This window comes from Toxotes jaculatrix, chromosome 7 (assembly GCF_017976425.1).
Source record: "Toxotes jaculatrix isolate fToxJac2 chromosome 7, fToxJac2.pri, whole genome shotgun sequence".
NCBI classification, from domain to species: domain Eukaryota; kingdom Metazoa; phylum Chordata; class Actinopteri; family Toxotidae; genus Toxotes; species Toxotes jaculatrix.
This window is the reverse complement of record NC_054400.1, coordinates 8962324-8985510: the sequence shown is the minus strand read 5'-3', so window position 1 is coordinate 8985510 and position 23187 is coordinate 8962324. Positions and strand designations below refer to the sequence as shown.

The 23187-nt window shown below is 41.9% G+C and overlaps 1 protein-coding gene across 2 annotated transcripts in view; it reads left to right on the top strand.

The window, feature by feature from the left end:
• The window catches only part of sema6a (sema domain, transmembrane domain (TM), and cytoplasmic domain, (semaphorin) 6A), a 100750-nt gene extending 79522 nt beyond the window's left edge, over positions 1-21228 (top strand). The window contains exons 16-19 of one of the 2 annotated variants that reach the window (XM_041042092.1): positions 3399-3457; positions 4307-4327; positions 7813-7992; positions 19195-21228. In XM_041042092.1, coding sequence (XP_040898026.1) covers positions 3399-3457; positions 4307-4327; positions 7813-7992; positions 19195-20357 — 1423 coding nt within the window. In that variant the 3' untranslated portion in view covers positions 20358-21228. The remainder of the gene's footprint in view (positions 1-3398; positions 3458-4306; positions 4328-7812; positions 7993-19194) is intronic. The other variant, XM_041042093.1, reaches the window with a different exon arrangement.
• Positions 21229-23187: the final 1959 nt, after the last annotated feature.

Below are 23187 nucleotides of genomic sequence, written 5' to 3'. Positions count from 1 at the left end.
CTGCTGCAAAATGATTGGTCTGGCATGCCAATACACCAAAGGCACACGTACCCACATGTATACGCAAAACACGCGTAGCAAAAACACCCACGCTACCCATCCTATTATTATTCTGCAAAGCCAAAGCGGTGGACTGTTCTGATTGAGTTTCCACTTTGGAGCAGTAGCCAACACAGAGGCATAAAAGGGGGGCAGATGACCTCGCTCCCTTACTGTACAGTATTTTTAAGAGAGAGAGGAGAGGGGGGGTTAGGCCCAGTAGGATCTGTTGGTCTGTGGTGCGCTACTCAAGGCATTTGCCAGGCTGAACAGAAGGAGGAACGAAATGAGGGAGGGGAGAGTCAGAGGCCTTTTGGTGTTAAATAAAAAGGGTTTGCTCAGACAAACAGGTCCCTGCAGAGAACAGACTTCTCTTTCTTCACATTAGTCTCTTTTTCCTCTTTTTCTTTTTTCCCATTAATATAAAAACACTACCTCTTTTCCTGTTTCTTTGTCTGTCTTTGTTTATCCATCTACCCATTTATCTTCTTACCTGCATATGCCCATCCCTGTCTGTGTATCTATTTTTATCCATCTTTCTTTTTCTATCTTTTCTCTGACATATTATTTCTCTCTTGCATGCCTCCCCTCCTTTCTTCTTCCATCTGGCCCCTGTGCTAGCGTGCCAGCTTTCCCACGTGGAGTTATGCCTCTTATACCTACTGCCTATAAACAGCTTGCACTCTGGTCTCCTGCAGTATGGTCCCCAGTCACCCCCTGTTTATGCAAATGATTGCATATGATTCTGTATGGTTGTTATTATGTAAACTAGGTACATGACTGTGTTTCACTGACAACCGATCAGCATATTCATAATTATTTGTTAATTATTGAAGACATTGTCATAGACACTGACCATGACTTTTCTCTGGAGTAAAAGTGGGGTCTTATAAAATCTGCACTTATACTGACATATCACCTGATGAGCCTCCGATTGTTTAAGTCTGAGTCTACTGCAAGTTTTCCCTTGTTAATATAACACAGCCATGAATAACAATGAATGGGCAACTCTGTGAAAACATGCAAACTTACTTTACACTATATGTACAGTATATTACGTCCCTGGTTGCTCATTCACACACACAGATATGAATAATTAATGTCATTATGCCTGACCTGCATTTCAGCAACCAAGTCCCGTCTGGCCACACATCTCACATAATAATCACATCTGATCCAAGATAATATAAAATGTGGCCTTTGGCTGCCTCCAGTTTGAATCCGATTTAAATATGCAATATGTGGTTGCAGTGGGATCTTAACTCTGAGCTGAACTGTCTGTAGTGTCACATTCGAACATACTTCTCTGCTGTTGCTATAATGCGGCCTCTATGGGACATGAGCCCTTTAACTGAGGTTCATTCCACTTTCAGAAGTGCCAAGTAAGGGCCAGACACTGCATCTGTAGTGTGACTACTCATTGTTAATTCATCTCGAGACCAATGGGATTTAAACCTTGTAATCTTCGTCTCAAAACATTCTCACCACAGTCTGTAATGTTATTATCAACCTATACTGGAAGCCATGGCCACAAGGTTGCCGGTGTTTTGGTCTTGTCAGAGAAGCCCAACAACATTTCATGGCAGGGTGGGATGAAGTAATGAAGTCTGTGAGGAAAATCCAGCAGATACCAAGAGAGCTTGGATGGCATATGTGCTTAGATAGGTTTAATTGTGCAACTCTGTGTCTGCTTTGTGATTATGACTGTGTATGATAAGCAAATCAGATAAGCCGATTAAATGTGCCCCCAGAAATGAAAAGAGGATGCCGCTGTTGTTGTTTGTGTGGCTTTTGTTGTGGTTGCTTTAGAAAGGAAATTGGTTATCAAGAGTGTAAAATTTGCCATCACTGTCCCAATTAAGCTTTTGTCAAACTGGAGGAAAAGATGAATAGTAAATGAGTGGCTGAAATTTTCCAATCATCTCCACCATATAAATATACATGAGATAGTAACTTTGACTTTGTTTCTGATTTGAGACGATAGCAGCCAAAATCCAATTGTATTTTTCTCCTAAAATCTCCGGTACTTGTCCTTGTTGTCAGGTTCACGCCTTCATCTCTGATCAGGGGATAAGGGGCGGGTGATGCTGTTTTGGAAAATCATTCTTCTTCATGCTATAATTGTGACCAGTGAAGGGTGAGGAAGATGAGAGGCGGGTGAACAGGCAGGATGAGGAGGAGCAGTGGGGGGGGGGGGGGGGGGGGGGGGGGGGGGGGGGGGGGGTAGTTGAGGAGGACTGTGAAAAGCTGTCATGCGTGACTGTGATCCTGGTTGACAGTTGGTCCGCTCTGTTTCACAGATCTCCTTACTCCCTGCTTGGTGGTCTTTCAGGAAGAAAACAGGTCTCGGTGCAGATTGCATCAGAAAATAACATCTCTGAAACTCTCTCCCTCCGTGTCATATGATGGCCCTCAAGCATGGTTACCCCTCACTGCCCTGGTCTTTGCCCATGTGATTGGGACTACTGCCTCATATCTCTAGGCTACTGAACCTAGATGATGTCAGATGCAGAGGATAAAGGATTAATCAAAGTGAACTACTGATGAAAACAGTATCATGTTTTTGTACATTTCTTCTTAAAGGAGTGGTTGAACATTGTTGGAAATAAGCTTATTTGCTTTCTTGCCAGGAGTTAGATGAGAAGAGCAATACCACTGTCATGTCTGTTAGCCTAGCTTAGCATAAAGACTGGAAACAGGGGGAAACAGTTAGCCTGGCTTTGTCCAAGGGTATCGAAATCTGCCCACCAGCACCTGCTGTTTGTTTAATGTCTGGGTTTACCATATGTTACCTTAGAACAACAACTTGTTGTTTTTACACTTTGTACTGATTAAACAAACACAATACAATGAGCTTTAAAGGAGCTGATAGGTGGATTTTGTTACCTTTGAGTCAGGCTAACTGTTTATCCCTTTATTCTGTTTTTGTGCTAAGCTAAGCAAACCAGCTGCTGGTTGTAGCTTCATAAACTGACATGAGGGTAGTGTCAAAAAAGTCCAACTATTTTTAAAGCTATACAGCATGAGATAATGTTTTTTATTACAGTCAAATAAAAGGTAAATCTATTTGAATCAACACTGTTGGCAGTGAGTTCCATGCCAGCTTTGGATTTACTAGCCTGCTAGTGTTCTTCCTAACCAATGATTTTAGGCCTCTGGGGCACCTGATAGGTGTTCTTTGATTTTGTTCCAGTATAGGGCTCTCTGCAGCATACACATTGTGCAAGCATAGGGTATGCTGTGTTTGGGGCTGTTTTTGTAGTAGCTTTCCTATAGCTTTGTTACTTTGCAAGGTGTGGTAAGCCTGCACGGCCTGGCCTGTTTTCCACCGCTGACCATGATGTCTCTGTTCCCCGCAGATCAGCCTTTGAGCAGGACGTGGAGCATGGTAACACAGATGGCCTGGGAGACTGCCAAAGTAAGCAGGCCCTCTTCACTCTTATCTTTCCTCCTCTCTTCCATACCCCCCCCCCCCCCCCCCCCCACCCATTCCTCTCTTCTCTGTTAACTTGGTCTCCCTCTCCTCTCAGCCCTCCATTTCTTTCTTCGCTGCTGTCACCTCTTTCTCCCCCGTCTGTTCCACCCTCACAATCCTCTCTTTCAGCCTCTTCCATCCATCTGGCCCCTTCGGCTCTCATCCTCCTCTGTCCTTCTCCCGCTGTTTCTCTGGTCCCCCGGTCAATAGAGTGTTGTGTCCCTTTGGACAAAGACTGAGTTCCTTCTTGCAAATTGCTACGAAAACACAACCAAAACATTCAGCGACACGCAGGGAAAGGGATCTTACTTGTGAGCAGTCACAGGGCTCATGCAACACAAAACAGGACAGGGCTCTCAACCCAGTCAGCCTCAAAGCTTTGAAAGGTCTCTTTTAAACTACAACACAAAGAAAGGCACATATGGTGAATGTATATTTGATCTTTTCATGTCCAAAATAACAGTTTGGATTTGTCAAATGTGACACCCTGTTGATATTCTACAGAGCTGCTCAGTTTGCAAGAGAAACTTCAAAACAGTTTACTGAGAGTAAATGAGGGCTGTGTGCTTTCACTTCAATTTCATCAGTATGTTTAGTCAAGGGAAGCCATAGTGTTGGACCTTCATTAGCTGTAGAAGCCATATAGATCAGCTCTGATTAAAAGTTAGGAGAATATCGAGCAGCCAGTCGATTCTGAATTACTTTAAAAGTCATGGCTTTTGATCATGTTAAAGCATAAGCTCTCTTTACTGCATGCAATAACACATTTCCCCTCATTTCTTCTTCTCCCAGATACCTTTGTGGCGCTGAACGGTAAGTATTTCACATATACTGTAGAAGCAATAAAAAAAAAAAAAAAAGACGCATGCATTTCATCTCCCTAGAGTCTTTAACTTCAGCCACACCTCTTCGTCTAGTCAATCAATCACTCCCTCTCAAGGAAATGAAAACTCCTCCCACATGTGTAAAGAGGGTTTATTAATGACTCAGGGCTTTAACTGAATTCATTTCATTCCTTCTTTTTGATAGACATTCCTTCCAGTTACGAAGGTAATGAAACATTAAAGCACGGTCGGTAAATTTCACTTCTCATAGTATTTCCTCATCCAGCCCCTTTGGTGTTTAGAACAATAGGACGTAGAATTAGGAATCAGAAACATAGAATCAGCATCTTTAATGCTGATTCTGATTCTATGAGTCCTATTAGACCTTCTCTCCCTTCTTGTTCCCTCTGCCATGTCTTGTTCATCTCCTGTGCAATAGCATTGATTAGCCCTGACCTTTGCTTCGCTAATTGGATGGATCTGGTTGTTGGTGGTTTGAGGCCTTGATGGTGAAGAAATGCCTCAACATGCACATTAAACAGGACATGTGTCAACAGAGAGACGGAGAGATTAAACTGGCCTGTTCAGAGTCAGCACACATCAGACACATTTCTGCCAACTGCGACCAAGCTAGTGCAGCTGGCAGAGACTCACAGCACGCTCAGAGATGCTTACTTCAAAAAAGGCTAACGTAAACATGCACAGATATAAAGTACATGCACACACAGTTTTAGCGCTGGCTTCTTCTCCTTGCAAATATGTTCCATCTCTTAATCACACAACACAATATCACAATCACACTTCACTGCTGGCTGATTGATACCATTTTGCTCACTCAAGCCTTTTTAAAGAATGATAAACAGATGTGATTAGCCGGCAGCAAAGTCACTCTTATCCATAGCACCCACACCTACACTCACATTCACCTTATTTTTATCTAATCGGAGGGTACATTAGTTTGGTTTTCAGTGACTCTCTCTTTCTCTCTCTCTCTCTCTCTCTCTCTCTCTCTCTCTCACATACCTCGCAGCTGCCAGATCAAAACAGTCAGATCCATACAGAAAGACAAGAATAGATATTTTGAAGTTGTTCCAGAAAGCCCAGCTCTCTCTCTCTCACCCCCCTGTGGCTGTACCCCCACTGTGATTCTCCTTCCTTTTGGAGATCTAGGGTCATGGAAAAAGCATCTGTGTTGGTGTGCACCCCTATAATGCTGAATATGCTTCCACAGGCTTCCACAGAGTGTGTTTCCAGGCACACACACACACAGATAACACTCAGTTTACAACCCCCCAAACAAAGTCTCAGCCATCGCCCCAGAGCCTCTCCATCTATCTGTCAGTGGTTGATATGGATTTGAAGATAAATAAATGCCCCTACTCCATTCTCCTCCCCTCTACTCCAGACTAGACACCCTTGCCTCTCTTTTAATCTGTAGAAAGAGAGGGATGTGCATCCGTCGGCAGTTTAGGGCTTTTTTTTTTTCCTGATCCATGGAGGAGCTCTGAGGCTCCAAGCTCTCTCTCTATGTGTGTCATCTGCCTGAATTGCACTTCCCCTGGCGTTGGGGGAATGAATTATAAAATAGGCCTGTCACACTAATCTCTCAGCCTTGGGCCAATAGTTAAATAAATCATTTTAATGATTGCCACGCCACACGGAGGAAGAGGAGGAGGAGGCTCTGGGTGGTGTTGTGTGTGGGTGTCTGTTGTGCGTAGTCTACCAGAAGCATCAATGTTAGACCCCCAAAATGTCTCCCCATCTTCAAACATAAGCATAAGCACATATTGAAAAGACACGTGCACATCTGCAAATACACACATACACACACACACACACACACACACTCACACACACACGTTGCTGTCACCTCCTCCGTGGAGAAAGCGTTTAAATGGGAATTGGGGGCTGAGCTCCACAGAGGATGTTGATAAAAGTGTTGTCACTCTTCATATAGGGAAGATTTTTTTCTTAAACATGTGGCTTGAATACATTATATCAAATACAATATATATCCTGTGCAGAATTGTGTAGGGTGGCTTAACTGTAAGAGTGTGGGGTAGTAATGTGATTAGTATGGTTCAAAAATAAACAGTAAGACAAAGCTTCTGCACAAATTCTGTTTATGAAAGAAAATGAGAAAACCGAGACAGGCGGATGAAGTGAAACACAGAGATAGTTTGAGAGACGTGCAATGACGGACGGAGAGGAAATAGGTATGATCCATCATCCACAGGTGATCGAGTGCTTTGGTGCATTTGTCAGATTGTGTCAAACATTCAGGTATAAGTGCATTCTTTTTCACAGACAGACATGCAGTGTGTGCTATTCCTGTTATGGTCTCATCTTCAGTGTAACGTCCTGTCTGTGTTATGGTACCCTCTTCAACTGCTGGCCAGTAGTTCACTTAGCCATTAAGGAATTTAATTACAGGGAGGAGTCAGATCAGAGAAAATTCATTAACTCTTAATGACATATTGCTGATGATTGATCTAGCCATGTTGCTGAGGGCCTTGCTAAATAAAGATTACTGGCTGAGCAGATATGAAACATTTGGGAGATCTTCAGTTTAAAACAAAGAAAGGGAGGGAAAAGTGGGAGTACATGGGAAGTTAAAGGAGAAGGAAGAGAGGAGGGGTTGATAGAAGATGAGAGAAGTACACAACAAGACAAGCAAAGGATGAGCCAAAGAGCCTGTGGTGCCATGTCCAAGTTGCTTCTTTTGTGTGTTAAATGTCACAAAGAAGAACGGCAAATCTTAACAGAGACTGGAACCAGACAATAAAAACAGTTGCAGATTAATGTTCTTTAAATCAACTGTTTCAGCTTTAAAACAAAGATTTAAAGTTGAAGATTTTAATGGTATACATCAAAATTAATTGAGGACTATGACAAAACTGACTGAAATGTCAGATTTTAAGTAACAGAAAGCTTGAGAAAGGTAGCTGGGAAGCACATGAACAGACTTACATGTGCTTTACAATTAAGGAAAAGTTACGGGCGGGCTTAACTGGAGTGATGGAAAGAAAGTTTGTCTCTTGTCCTTCATATCAAAGGTAGACACCCTATGGTGATGGCTGAGAAATACGATTGTGCTCTGCTTTGCTCTGACAGGCCCAACAGAGCTTTGACAGGTCAGTCAGAACAGGAGGTGAGAGAGTGAAAAAGACAGAGAGAGAGAGAGAGGCAGAGAATGACAGAAAAAAAGTACCCATCTATTCTGACAACACACACGCATTTCTTTACTAATGAGTTGCCCAGGGTCACCAGGGGAGAAACACTTTGTAGCCTCACACAACCCAGCAGCTGTCCTTGTGTGTGTATCTGTGTCTGTGTGTATGCTTCAAAGAGGAATAGATGTATATGTGTGTTTGTGTGTGTGTGTGTGTATACCCCTGCTGGCCTGTGCTCACATGCACTGAAGCCTGTCCCTGTCTGCCCCGAGCGTCGGTTAACCTGTGTTGTGTCCGGCAGGCCACCATCACCACCACCATCACCACACGCTCTCACTCCCCACCTCGGCCCTACCCGAGGCTGCCGAGGGCCCCCTGGGGCGGGGCCGCATGGTGGAGCGGAAGGACCCCCCCATGAGCTCAGACAAAGGGGAGGACCCCTACGTGGCCGTGCCCTCTCAGACTCAGCCCGAAGCCAATGGTAAGCCTTGGAACGCAACAGTGAGCAGTCAATTTGGTCCATTGTCACCTGTGGCAAGGGAGGGGAGGGAGTAAGGGAAAAGGAGGGGTTTGGGTAATTGAGATTTACGACTGCCTGGCTGCTTCCAGCTGACAAGGTGTAGAGACACTGGATCACTTTCTCTCTAGGGGACAAATTGCCTCAAACTGTGCACATAAACCCCCCGCAGATATGTACGCAAACACACCTACACGATACATACATATGCAGACCCATGCGCATGCACATTCTGCGCTCATTAAGATACATGTATGCACACACAAACACTCATACACGCACTCTGCAGGACAGATTTATTATCCGTGGACTGTAATGTCCCACAGGAGATGTAATATCCAGACCATTACACTCTGAAAAGGAAGATGGCAATGTATTTATTTCCACGAGAAGATGGCCCAGTCCCCGGCTCTGTCATGCTTTGCGACACAGTGACATGACATTGAACGCCCTTTTCTCCTGTGTTAACAACCTGCCTAATGCTGTGCCGCCTCAAGGACGGCTCGCTGGATAAATGAGACAGAGAGAAAAGGAGGGAAGGGAAAGAGAAGAGGGAGGAGACCTACATCGGAGGGGGGAGAAAAAAGGTCACTGCAGTGCTGCTGATCCATGTTTTGTTCCCTAGTAAAACAACTAGACCCATTACAGATCCTATTAAAGCCATATGCAACAAATCCCAACTACATTACATAGTTCATTCTATTAGATGCAGCATCACCATGGCCTTGAGGAGATATTGATTATTAATAATGGTGATTCATCATGAGTGTGGCCTAGTAGATACACTTTCTGTTGACACACTGTATATAAAGAAAGAAAGAAAGAAGGACAGAAAAAAAGAGCAGCTAATGAACTTGAATATGTACTGTACCATGCTTTTTTTTTAATTCAAAAAAACCTACCCTCAGTTGCGCCTGTAATATAGTAACATCACTTTTGAGTTACAGCGCTAAGAGTCAAATTTTCTGAAAAATCTAAAGTGATCTTTGAGCCAGAAGGCTGTTTGACAACACTTACCATTCTTCTGAAGTTATTTCCAGAATCCCCAAAGACTCTTCTTACCATCTGAATGAAAAAAAAGAACAAGTTTCACCATAAAAAACATCTTTAGCATTTTCTCAATCCAGACCAAGATGGTAGCTGGAAACATCAACTCAATTATTATCAATTACATTGGCATATACAGTGTTGATGTTACTTTCCAATATATTCCATATTTTCATGAAATGAAATGGAACATGTTTATCATTTATGGCTTCTTGGACAGGAAATACAGCTGCAACCCAACAAACAGGTTTAAAATGTTTTTTTTATTGTGCAACAAACAGAATAGTTTTTTATCCACATGGTTGAAAAAAGTCTTTGAATTTTGGGAATACCTACAGAACAGTGGTGTGTTCACAGGCAAGTAAATCATCAGACACTTAGTGATGTTGCTCAGTTTTTGTGTTAATACATGAAAGGCACAAACTGGGGATTTTCTAAAAACATATTGTCTCTCATAATTACAAGCACTAAGAATGAGGCATTATGTTGGTTCAGTCTGCCACTATACACATTTCAGCATCCACTGTCTACGGAATAAACAGAGGCACAGAAGTGACTGCAACATGTCAGCTGGAAGCAGTAAGGCACCACTCGGTAGATCCAAGCACAATGGTGGCAGAGACTTCAGACAGCATGCCTACAGCCAGCATCACAACATGCTGTCGCTCACCTTGTTGCCTTTACCTGAGCAGGTGTAACGATAGTCAGGCCTCACAAAGAATGGTGAGGAATGCTACGCTTTGAGAATCACACGTTCCATGCTCAGGTAACTGCAACAGGATTTCACATTTCAAAACAATGCTTCCTGCTGTTTTTTCTGTATTATCATTACCAGTATTATTATTATCATTTTTATGACACCTTTGCAGCTTGTTTCAGTATTTATCAGTTCTATTTCAATTTCAGCTCTACAGTCTTTTATTTTTCCTTTTCTCTGAAAGTCAGCTCTGATGAGATTTCTTTGATTTTCTTGTGTTGGTTTCTTGTGAGCAGTTCTTTATATTTTGCATGGCTTGGTCTGAGACTGTCTTTTTTTTCTTGCTATTTATATATTTGCCTTTTTCCTGTCTTGATTGCTTTGATGGTATTAAGCACAGTTTTGCCTCCATGCAGCTTAATGCTTTTCAGCATGGCAAATTGAGCACCACAGTCAACAGTGTTCATTTCCTGCTCCACCCATCCTCCCTCCTCTTCCTTCCTGTCGCCCACAGTATTACTGGCTTCAGGTGTCAACTGTACTGTGAAAACTTGGCAAACTGCATCTGTGAAAATGAAAATGGAATCAATACACGAGAAATGATTATGGAGTCGGAGACTAAGTAAATGAATCATTTTATCTGCATTTTAATACCGCAGAGATAAAGTCATGCAGCCCATTTTACAGAAGAAATAAGGGATAAACATTCAACTATACCATCAATCTCTCAAATGAAGTAAAAAAAGTTTATGCTTGACTGACAATGTATTAGCTCATATCCAAAGTCGTTTGCAAGCTTGTTCGTGATTTAAAAGAAATTACAATTACTCCCCAACTTTTTCATTTGCAGTTGAGACATTATGGAATCTTATCTGCTAATGAATATTACAGTGCTGCCAATATGTATTAGCCCGACACCACCAGAGTAATTAGAAATGCTGCAAAGTGATGAGTATTCACACACTGATGATATTTAGCACCCAACAGCATCATTATTCCGCATTCCAGTGGGGCCATCGCAGTTGCCAGGTGGCCACTTGTGTTTCACAGTACATTTGAGCTTGGTGTCTGTCTATCTATCTATCTATCTGTCTGTCTGTCTGTCTGTCTGTCTGTCTGTCTGTCTGTCTGTCTGGGCATCATCTGTCTCTGTTATATTTTCTTACACTCCTGCCGTACACCTCTTCCTTCGCCTCCCATCGCTCACCCTGCCCCCGAAACCACCAGCCCTGCCACTTTCCACCATCTGCTGCCATTGTGATCAGTCTCCCTTCCACAGGACCTCTCATCTGATTGAGATGGCATGTTCCAAGGCTATACCTTACCCAGTGCAAATTAATTCCTGAACCAATTTATGGAGCCTCCTCCCCCAATGCCCCTCCCCCAGTGTCTCTCTGTCTTTTTTCCTCCTCCATCTCTGCACCTCCTCCTCCTCCTCTGTCTCTCCCCTTGTAGTCTGTCTCTTCTCCAACTGGAGTCATATCTCTTCCCATGTCTGCAGGAATGAATCCTTGCCCTGCTCCCCCTTCTTTGCTCTCTCTCCTCTTTCTACCTCTGTCTCCCTCTGTCTGTCAGGCTCAACTATCTCTTCCCCCCTTCCCCTCCTACATTCATCCTCCCCCAACCCCGACCTGTAGCCACTGCTGTGTTGCTCCAATTTATGGGTTCATTACAGCAGCTATCCAGGGGAAAAGGAAAGGCGAGAGGTGGAAGGAAAGAGGGATGGAGAGAGACAACAGGGGAAAAGACATGGGAAAGGCGAGAGAGGAAAGGAACACATGATAAAGATTTATTAAACAGAACAAGACCGTAATATAACAGTGAAGGGTATAAGGGAGAGAGTTAAAAGGTAGAAGGTAGACAAACTGGGTAAAAGAGAACAAATGCGATAGAAGAAAGGGGAATAAGAGAAGATGCGAGATGTAGTGAGATATTGTAGCTGAACAGAGTCAATAACGTTGTTTCTCTCTATCCCTCTCAGTCATTTTTTTCATACTGGTCCACAGTTTTTACCCTGAACAGTCTACGTCCTGTATTTTATGTTTACCCAGCTAACTCGACTAATCCTGGCTGAACATCAAAAAAACTGCAAGTGCATCTGGTGAAACGCTGTCTTTTAGAGATTACTTTTACATACTAGTAACAGCAAAAACATTTTGAATGAAATGCAATGCTGCCCAGGTGACGTTATGAGATTGTGAATTAATGTCACTGGCAAATTGCAAAGTATTGGCAATGAAGGTATCACCAACACGTTCCCTGACAAGGTATTTCTTTTTTTTTTCTTTTTTGCAACACCGGCCCACAGCAACAAGATTAAAAAATTTGAATGGTTATGTTAAGGAAGCACTTGGTTATGGCTATGGAAGGACCACAATCTTGGTTAAATACTGAAAAAATCAACAGCAGAACTGAATATATGTGTGGTAAGAAGTGTAGCAATTACACTTCTTACCACAATGTTACTGGGAAAGCACATTAGTACTATTTAAACAGTTTCTGATGAGATGTTTTTGTTTTCTCTTGTCATACTCGTTATGATTCACAAAATCATTGTCAGTTAACAGAGGAACAAGTGTTCTCATCTTGAAAATTACAAACTTGATATGTGGATTTCATCAGATGAACAACAACATCTTTCCAAAACAACATTGTGGCATTTTGATGACATTTCTTTACCATTACACAAGAGCTACTGTAATTTATTGAGCGATATGATTTCCCTCCATATCAGGATTTCACGCTAATACTAACAGTGTGACAGCTGCTCTGCAAGGGTTATTTTCAGCTGCAGGCAGCTCACTGACACCTGTGTGCCAAGGTGAGGCGGGTATAATAAAGGAACTGTACGACCCCGCTCACACAGGGAAGCATGCCAAAAAGTCCTGATAGCCTGATAGGAAGGCAGTTGAAGTAACATTTCACCATCGTTATTGGGCATGCGATGTCAATCTTGAATGTTATATGTAGGTATGGGGGGAAAAAACTGTCAAATATGTCCCACACTAGCAGTAAAAAAATAACACTTTTTCTCACAGTCAAATTATGGTTTCAAATTTAATTTAATTTAACTTTAACTGTAATGAATTCAGCCTTCGTCACCTTGAGTCAGTCTATGTATGGGCCCCGAGAATATCAGAATTGTGGCTTTGATCTAATATTTTCTGGCAAATGTGCAAACACAGTTTTGCCTGTACTTTAAAAAAACCACAAGACCAAAAAAAGTCTGTTTGTTAAGTTTGGAAGGTTGAGTTTAACCACTGATTTATCACATATTAGCACTGCAGACTAAACCAAAACAAACAAGGAACAAGTGAGCATTTAGTAGGCATTTCTATTAAATGTAGTCCATCTATAACTATCACACATTTCCTTTCAGCTATGTTTTTTCTTCCACTAGGGAGCCAAAAAAAAAAGACAGAAGAAGGATTTCTTGGTTGTCTGATTATTATGGAGACACCTCTCCTTTCAAATTGCCCTCCCTTGGAGGTGCGCTGACAAGATTTGAGGTAATAGGGGCTTTAGTTTAACATGAACTCTTCTCACTGGAGTTGTTCAGCAGCCAGTGAGGGCGAACACATTGGGAAATTTAGTGTTAGTAGTTTCATATGTCCTTGCTGTATAATGATAGGATTTAGGATAATCCTCTAAAAAGGATATAAGTTAAAAGCTGGTGAAGCAGCCCTTTAATGCAGAAAGACTGCACTGTAGTAAAGAAATAAATGCAAAGAAATTTTTCAATCAAACAATCGTACAACTCATATCCCTGTCATTTAAACACCTTCACTATTGTATTACCTACAGGATTGTGGTTTACTGTTTCTTTCTGGCCAGAGATTTTGATTGGCCTTTGTGAGGCAGATGAATTATTTGCAGCTCATTGTGAATCATAATAGCAACAGTGGACTGGATGTTTTCCCGGCATTACGCATATCCCTGACTGACGTCAAGCCATAAGCCATAATTTCCTCCACTGATTAGCGTATTGTTCTCTCAGGCCGCTTTTGTTTTCTGCACACATATGCTACTTACTTTTCCATTTTTATGTTTTGGTTATGCATTTCAGTAAGACGTCTCACCATTGCTCGTTCATACAAAAGCTCTGCTTTGTCTTTTTGGCCATGTGAGACTGAATCTCACATCATAGCAGCTCATCCTTTTGTGCTTTTGAAGCTTTTCTAACCCACATGCAGCTGTCGTTATTCTACTTTGAACTGAATTTAAACGATCGCGTTCACGACGTCCGTGAGTGAGCCACTCATCAAGCTGATACAAGCCGAGTCTTTGATCTCTGGTGGCACAACACATATGGCCTGTTTTGTATGAATACATTTCTTAATGATTCTCAACGCCTGCATTCATAACAGGATGAATTACAACACATATCAGGACACACATAGCACTTCAGTCATCCACAGAAGTCAGAGGCTTGCCACACATTTTCGGCATAGAATGATAAAATACACTCGAATGGGTCTCCATCTGTACAACAATGACTAATCAGTATTGAATACTAATGAACAAGAGAAACATTATAGAAAAAAAAACCCATGTAGGAGTTCAAACTACAGTTTTTTCCCCTTGTAAAATCTGAAAAATCTACATTTTTATAAATTTATCAATGATTCTATGATCCCAATAAAGCTTCTCTGTCAAGAAGCTGCTATCCTCAATGTGCTAACATTTGAAAGCAGTAAAACACAGAAGCATTTGGATTAAACATTTAAACGGAGTTGTTCATGCCGGTCTGTGTCTTTTAATAAGTTACTCATTAAGACAAACAGTATAAGTGTCAATTTAAAGCATCAAACAGCTGATGAAAAATGTTCCGAGGGACGTTTAATTTAGGTTGATTCCCTGTTAGTATTAAATTCTACAGTTTGTATGCAGGGAGGTGGATAGGGTAGTACATTGCTGTTAATACCTGAGGTGCTGAATGATATAATTAGAGGTTTAATTATATCTTAACTGGCTCATCTGCATTCAGTTCACTGAGTCAGGATTGTCTGACGCTTTAATATTGAATAACACCATTAAGTGCCTCTCAAACGCAAACATACACATGACTTAATGGGATAATATCCTAACTGGGGATTAAATAGAACTTAATGAATTGCTGTCATCATCTAAACAGCAATGTCCTTTTTAAAAGATGACATCAAGCAAGTCCCTGAGAGCAAATAAGAAGTTTCGAAAGCTCTCACTACAGTGAAGGAAGAGTAAACATTTTCTGCTCCTCTTCTTCATCTTTTCTTCTTCTCCATTAGTTCTTCAGCTGTCAAGGTCCACTGTTCTGTCTTTCAACAAGTGGCAAGTCCGTGAGCGCAGTTAAGTCTGATTAAGATTTCTGTATCATTTTGCAGACAATGTCTTTGTGTAACAGCCTGCAGTCAAAGGTTAGGGCCCTCTCCATAACCCCTCTGTGGTTTTTAACTGCCTTTGAAGTTTTCCCAACACCAATACAAAGACAAGCTCTGTGGGCTTAAGTCAGCTGGTGCTTCTGAAGAGATTAAAAGAGTGTAAGAGTGTCTATGTGTGTCAGACAGACAGAGAGAGGGAGCATTCACAAGTTCCAGTCACAGCAGATTACAATGTTTCTGATTTACAAGTAAGTGTTGCCGACCCAGGCTGTTTTGACAGCGAGAAATATCTGAGTATCTGAGATATGTGTTTAATATCTGAATGTTGAGGCCCGAGGCGGTGTGAAATTCAAATCAATTCAACTGCTGAGAGAAGTGTCGATCTGCAGGATGCCTAGTGATGCATTCTGGGGGCGAGGCAAGAGTTGAAACCAGAAGATTATAAGTCACTGTATAGTTAGAACCCCAACAAGATGAGACTAAAGCAGAAAATCTGTGAGTTTTAGCAATACTTTGATACTTTTCAAGGTCACGTTGTGAAAGTTTTGGAAAGTTTTGCCAAGATCGCAAACGGGTCTCCAAAAAATTAGCCATATAGGCACCTTGATTCAAAAACCTGAAGTCCTGTGATTCGACAGAGGCGGCTCTGATGTCCTCTGTGGCTACTTTCATTCTCTTTGATGTTAGGATGTGAAACAACTCCTCACATGAAAGATGTAAGTCTTCAGAGTTTCCTCTTTTTCTTTCTTTTGTGTTTCGCCCAAGGCCTTGGGCTAAGTACCCTCTGGAAGTGTGTATGAGTGAGAGACATGAGTGATGGATGGAGGGGGAGAAAAAGAAAGAAAGGATTTTTTTTTAAAAAGACGCAGACAGGAAGAGCCATGCAGTGCAGGTTAAACAGGGCTTTAACCTCAGCTCCCACTCTTGGAACAGAGGACAAAGATACAGCTCCACAGTTTGCCTCCTTCACCAGAACGGGCAACCTGTTTGGCTCTGCTGCCCCCCAGCTTTGTTATTCAACGTAAAACCCAAATCCCTGGTCGAATAAAGTTAACCTTTAGCGGTAATAAATTCACTGTCATGAAAATTCATAACAGTTTTGACTTGCTCTTTCAGGATGTAAGCACCATAGAGAGAGATGGATGAATGTATTTACATTTGACATGGATTATGGATAAAAGAGAGATTTGCAAAAGTATTTGTTTATGCTTGCACTTTCATTTTCTTGCATAAATGATTTTTTGGAGATTTTCAGGGCTCCTCACCTTGAACGAAGCTGAATTTCTCTTCCTTTTCTTCACTGTTTGCGGAAACGTTTAACCCAGCAGCTCTCGAACAGCACCCGTCACTATTGTCTCCATTTCTGCCAAAGGATGATAACTCACAAAGCACATGAGGTTATAATTACAGCCTTCCCAGTTTCCACTGAATAGAACACTTACCATATGGAAGCTGAACAGTGTGAAAGAAAACACTCTGAAACAAGAACAAAGTCAGAAGTGATTCATTGTTTCTGTAAAGGTGAGAAGTAGCAGAAAGTTGGGAAAAAAAGATCTAAGTGAGGACGGAAGAAAGTCAATAAAGTGAAAGATAGCAGCGAGGAAAAGTATCTCTCTCGTTCTCCGATGTTACTGTATGAGATGGGAAGCAGATGTTTCATCAGGCAGGCGAGGCATTCGGTCACGACATAAGTCCACGGCATAACACTTGTCAGACCTTAATTCCTCACTGCAGATAACACTCATCACTTCTCACACTATCTATACAGCCGGGCATGTCCTTGATAAGCAATGATTTTGGCCAGAAGAGAAGTTTTTAAACTTTTTGTTTAAAACTGAATGAGATATGGCTGAGCTGCATGTTGTCAGCACTCTATTAAAGAGAAAAGTGAAGTTTTGTTTTTACTATAAATGAGGAACGATTCCGGCAAAAGTAACTGCTCCTTTTTTTTTTTTTTTTCATCCTGGCTGAGCTTTAAAGTTGATGCAGAGGCTGAGGTATTGCTCCATGCTTTATGTCAGCTGGGAAAACGAGTTTTAAGTCGTGTTTTCGAAGTAATGAAGTATGACTGCAGCAAGTGAGGATTATGGATGTTAGCTGAAGAGAGTCTGGATTTCAGTTCCATGAGAACAGATTACCGTGCTGTTTCTGTGTCTGTGTTATGTCTTGCTTAGGAGACAGAGAAAGAAGATATTCTCCAAGAACGTCCTCTGTGACACAGCCGAGCTGAAAAGCCTAAACACGATTACCCGGTCTCTTCAGGATTTTACAGAATTATTGCAACTAACGCTTCATTTTGTAGCATCTTATTTTGGAAAATTACAGAGCAAACGGAAACACTTTAAGGATAATCTGCAAGAAATGTGATTTGGAAACAGAAAAACTGTAAAAATAAGAAATTGCATCAATTGTTTTAATTATTGTGTCTTGTTAAACTTTGATGTTTGCAGTTAATTTCCTATTTCTGTTTTAAATATTTAATATAGTGCCGAATTTCAGTTTTCAAAACACATTTCTACTTTTTGTAAGAATCTACAAAACAACAATAAATACAGACAAGGCAGAATCATAAAAGATAGTGGTAATAGTGACAGTTTAGAAATACAAGTCAATAGAAATCAGTCTAAAGAAGTGAAAGCAAAGATGATATGTCATTGTTTAGCCATTCTTGCCACTTTTACAAATTCAAAGAATTTACAGATTCCTTGTAAATGAAAATGTCTATGATTTCTGAGAGCTGTTATACAAATCACATCACCCACACAGTGCTTATTTTAGAACATTGATTCACTGTAAAACACACCTCCTCTGTATAGGAGACACACGCTGCCATAATGGATTATGAAAAGTTGAATTCCATTCATACGTATGTCCTTATTGTCCTTAGTTCTATCGTCCAGAGTGACTGAAAGCTTCCATCTTTTTTGCATTTAACAGTTTTGCAGGTTTTTACTACCTTCACAGGAAGGTCACAGAGAGTGTTTCAGAAATCTTTCTCATATAAATACCGTACAGCGGATAATATATACCATGATAGGATCGCAGCACACACGTGTAACTGAGTCACGTTATCAGGAGCAGCGGTGCACTGTGGGAGCTTTTTATGTGATAGAGCCCACCTGTCTAATCCTCTGTCTGTGGTAACTGATCTGTGTTGGCCACAGGTCATGTGTGAACGCATTATAAATCTCTCTGCTGTGGACTGGTGTGTTTAACCCAAGGAACAAAGTGTTGCATTAGATGTCTACATTCATCAACAGGCTGGAGGCTATCATCTGTGTCTAAGTGTGTGTGGGAGGTGCATGTGTCCACAGTCATGCATACGTGTGTGCACATTATTGTTGACCCCATTTTATTACACACAACCTGATGCTCCCACTCTCCCACCGCTTGAATACTTCATAGCTGCTTTTATTGAATTATCTTTTATTTGGCCGTATCGCAGCGCGTCTTTGCCAGTCTTTGAAAGTGGCGCTTTCATAAGACACTGATGACACAGCTCATTGGATTTAGCGCCTAATCAGAGGCTTTTTAATGTATTCTCTCTGATTCATGAGATTGGATCCAAGCTTTATGAAAAGTCTTCCATTTGCATCGATGAGAAGAAAGGGTTCGGGTATTTCAGGCTCCTTTATCTGCGCTCATATCTTTTTTCATTTCAGCAGAGGGTTTTATCTGGGATTTAAAATGTGAATCATAATCACCCCTCCAAAAAACATTTTCAGTCTAAGATTGGATTTTTGGGAAATACTGAATGTTGCTACTTCAAGCTACCATTTGTGCCCTTTCTGAATAGGTGTTCCTTATGATGGGATAAACCCTTCTTCATTTGCATGTTTTTCACGAAATTATTCAAACCTCTAATCTTTTTACCCAGAAAATCTTTTTAATTATTGTAATTCAATATCACTTTCTATTTTTCCAGTTAGTCTCATAATAAGCATCTTTCCCAACAGCTCTATTTTTCTTAGAAACAACTTTCTACATCAAACACCAGCAGCAGTATTATCTCTCCCTTTTTCACTTTTCCCGTCTGAATGTCATCTCACTTTTCCTCTGCAGGTGTGATCCGTGAGAGCTACCAGAAGGGTCGCGACCAGCTGGTTCCCGTGACCTTGTTGGCCATTGCTGTCATCCTAGCTTTTGCCATGGGCGCCATCTTCTCTGGCATCATTGTCTACTGTGTCTGTGACCACCGGCGGCGAGACATGGACCTGACAGGCCGCAAGGAAAAGGACAGCCACCACCTTCACTCCCGTCGGGGATCAATGAACAGTGTGACTAAGCTGACGGGCCTGTTTGAGACGCAGGCCAAAGATGGTCGCCCTGAGGCGATCCTCACCCCTTTGATGCACAACGGGAGAATGACACCAAACGGGAAGATGCTGATAAAAGCAGACCAGCACCACCTGGACCTCGCTGCTCTGCCAACGCCTGAATCCACCCCCATGCAGCCGCGTCGTAAGCCCAGCCGGGGCAGCCGTGAGTGGGAGAGGAACCAGAACCTCATCAACGCTTGTACAAAGGACATGCCACCTATGGGATCCCCTGTTATCTCTACAGACCTGCCCCTGAGGGCATCACCGGGGCACATCCCCAGCGTGGTAGTCCTGCCTCTGCCACAACATCAACACCAGCTCCAGCCTCATCTGCAGCAACACCAGCAGTCCTACCAGCACGAATATGTGGAGCAGCCACACCATAGTGACCTGAGCATGGGCCACAGTGTCATGGATGACCAGGGGGCCACCCTGGAGTACAAGACAGTGAAGAGTCCATGTCACAACCTCAACATGGTGGATCCAGATGGGGTGCTGCCGCCTCGTGTCCCCCAACGAGAGGCTTCTCTCACCATACCTCCTGCAGTCCCACAGATGGGCAAACGCCTGGAGGTCCACTCGTCAGTCTACGGGCTCCGGAAAGGATCAGCATCGGCTGCTTCTGGGTCCTCTGCCCTCAAGAAACACAACACCAACTCATCTAACTCCTCCCATTTGGCGAGACATCACAGCTTCAATCGTGTGGAGACTCCACCACCTGCACCTCAGAGAGTGGACTCCATACAAATGACAGCACAGGGCATATCTCTGTCACGGCAGCCTGGAATGAGCTCCTACGGTTCACTGCCTCGAACAGGCATCAAACATCTCAAGCCTGATGTCCCTCCCAAACCCTCCGTAGTCTCACTCTCAACAAAAGTCAAGTCCAGTGACTCCTGCACATAGTCAGCTTGTTAGCCAGTCAGTCCAATGTGAACAGACAGTAGTCAAAGGTTTTTCTGAAAGAGAGAAAAAAACAGGGAATACTGTACAACTTGCATCTCCTTTTAGTGTTTTTTGTTTTTGGTGTACAGTGGAAATTCAACACAATTTTCTTTTTTTAAATACACATTCTTTTTATATAAATATGTAAATATTATACAAATGGTTGTTGTCATTTGTTGCCGTCACAGAGCTCAGGCTCTGGCTGGCTCCCAGTTCCTCTGTAAACACACACGGGAACATGTGCTACTGAAAAAGAAGATGATGCTTGTCCTGAATATTTCATCCATCCGGCACCCTGTAGCATCCAAGACAGTGGCTCTCTTGTTTGTAGTGTCTTTGGTCACTGGGACTTGACTTGATACTATATTATGCTGGTAAAAGCACATAAGAAGACAGCACGGGGAGTTTGGAGAATAATCGTTGTACAGTACCTTGAGGACTGGGGAATCTGAGTGAGCAGGCACTCAGAGAGACTGAGCTCAGACTGAAAGGACAGACAATTGCCTGAGTTCTGTCAGAAACTGTGAAAAGCCTCTCAGTGTTACAGCAATCAAGTCCTGCCTGGGTTTGACAGAAAGCCTCGGCCAGAAGAATCCTCTACTGTACTGGTTACTGAATAACACATGACTGTTAATACTAATAGCTTGTTGTATTTATTTTTATTAAGTGCTTTTGAAAAAAAAAGACTGACTTTCTAGGCTCGGAGAGAGAGAGACAGGACAGAGAAGAGATCTTTTAATATTAATTAATCAAGTGTGAGAAAAAAAAAAAACTTATTTAAAGTCATTAAACTGGAGCCAGTAGAACTTTCTTGATGACTAAAGGTCCACTAGGTCTTACTGAGTGTTCAGTGGGACCTGCAGCTTGAGATATATGTGAAGAGGAGGAGATATTTATTTAAACTGTGCCAGACAGGGACTTTTACCTTCATGGACCAGAATTTCCATTGTTTTAGACCAATCATTAAAAAAAAAAAGACTTCCTCAATCTCACCTTTTCACTCCTCCAATGAGCATCCCCCCCAATCAGCACTGTGGTTTTGTGTGAGTCGGTAACATTTGTCCCGGTTGGTTGCTGGCTTACCGGTGCCATCAAAGCTCACTGTTGCATGTTGCAAATAGAAGAAAACCAGCTGCAGCAACAGGATGGGAATCTGCATACAAACACACAAACACACACAAAAAGAACCTGTAAGTGACGCTGCAAGTGAACGGAGCAATGCCTCCATCTTTCCTACCGGTGTCACACAGATGAGCAGGCGAAAAAGAAAACTATTAAAACATCTGTATTGCCTGCTTCTTTTTCCACATGTAAATTTGTGCCTTACACCCTAAAGTAGTGACAATGTTTTCTTTAATAGCTGTTAACTTTGTCTCCTTGTAGTATTTTTTATTTTTCTTACATCATGATATTTCCCTGGTTTGATAAAAATGCAATTAAAGAATGTAGGTGTTATTGTTGTAATTCTGGTCCCTAGACATAACACACTTACAGTCCAGAAGGAAGAGAGGAAGGAGGATTCTCTTTCTTCTTTCACTCTTTCTCTCTGACACACACATAAACACATTCACATGCAAATACACACACATACACACTCGTCTTTGTGGTTCATTTCTGATTGTGCCATTAATGCGCTTAAAGCAACCCTTTATGTTGTGCTGGCAGTGTTGATGAAGACGTTGTGAGTGTTTTTGATTTTTCTATTTTATACAGTTTAAAAGTCCTGGTATTTGTTTTTACTTTTTTCTGCTGTCTCTTTGTTTGGAGTGATGGTTAATTGGCTGATTAGCTGAAAAATTAACATTTGTTGCTTGAGAAGGCCAATGTATGTGTATCTTTCTGGAGCACTGCAATAATGATTGAACGACAACACCACAGCGAACGTACTGGATGAGATACACATAAGCACCCAGTGTACTAACACAGCTCTTGGCTTCTTGTGTTCATCATAACACTTATTTGTTAGGCAGTTAAATAAACAGGCTGGTTCCTGTGAAGAAAGTTGACATTTTAAAACAGCGAAAAAATAAGTACCTTATTTAACCCCTTTTTTAAAAATAAAACACAGTTTGAGGAAGTTTAGAGATAACTTTTTATTTTGCTTCACTAACTCTCATGATCAAGGCCTTAAGAATGGCTGAGAGTTTGACTAATCTGACCTTTTTTTCCTTTCACTTCCTTTACTTAAGGATTTTTTATTGATCACCCCCCAACACTTAAATCAATGGAGCACTCCCTTAGTGTTGTATGTGTAGATAGGTAAAAGTTTTCTTGATATCAAACAATTTTCTGTTTCTCAATGGAGGAAAGCCAACTATGTCTCAATCCACAGCTAATGTGAGAAGGACGCGTAGGAGTTGTAACCTAACGACTAACATACAGTATGTGTGCATAGATGCTTGTAGGGTTTGGTTGCAAATGATGGGGTCATGGGCAACAGATGAGGTCAAAGTTAGAGCCATGGAGAAGTTGCCCCTTCAGAAGCACGTCTAGGGTCAGTTGAGACAGTTACAGTAGTGACTACTTAAAGCTAAGATCTGCAGAGTGCAAATGACCCAAGGTTAGTATGAAAGGGTCTGTTTACTTCAAACTTCCAGAATACCACTGCATTGTAGACTGGTAACTGGGCAGTACAAGGTCCTATTTACACCCTCCAGTGTAGTGAGGTGTGCATGAACCAGCAACTTTCCCAGGCTTTGAATAATGCTGATCTACAACTAAATATTTCTTGTCAAGAAATGTTCAGTTCTGTCAGCTTCTCGCCTTGGAGAGTTGTAGTGTCTACATAGAA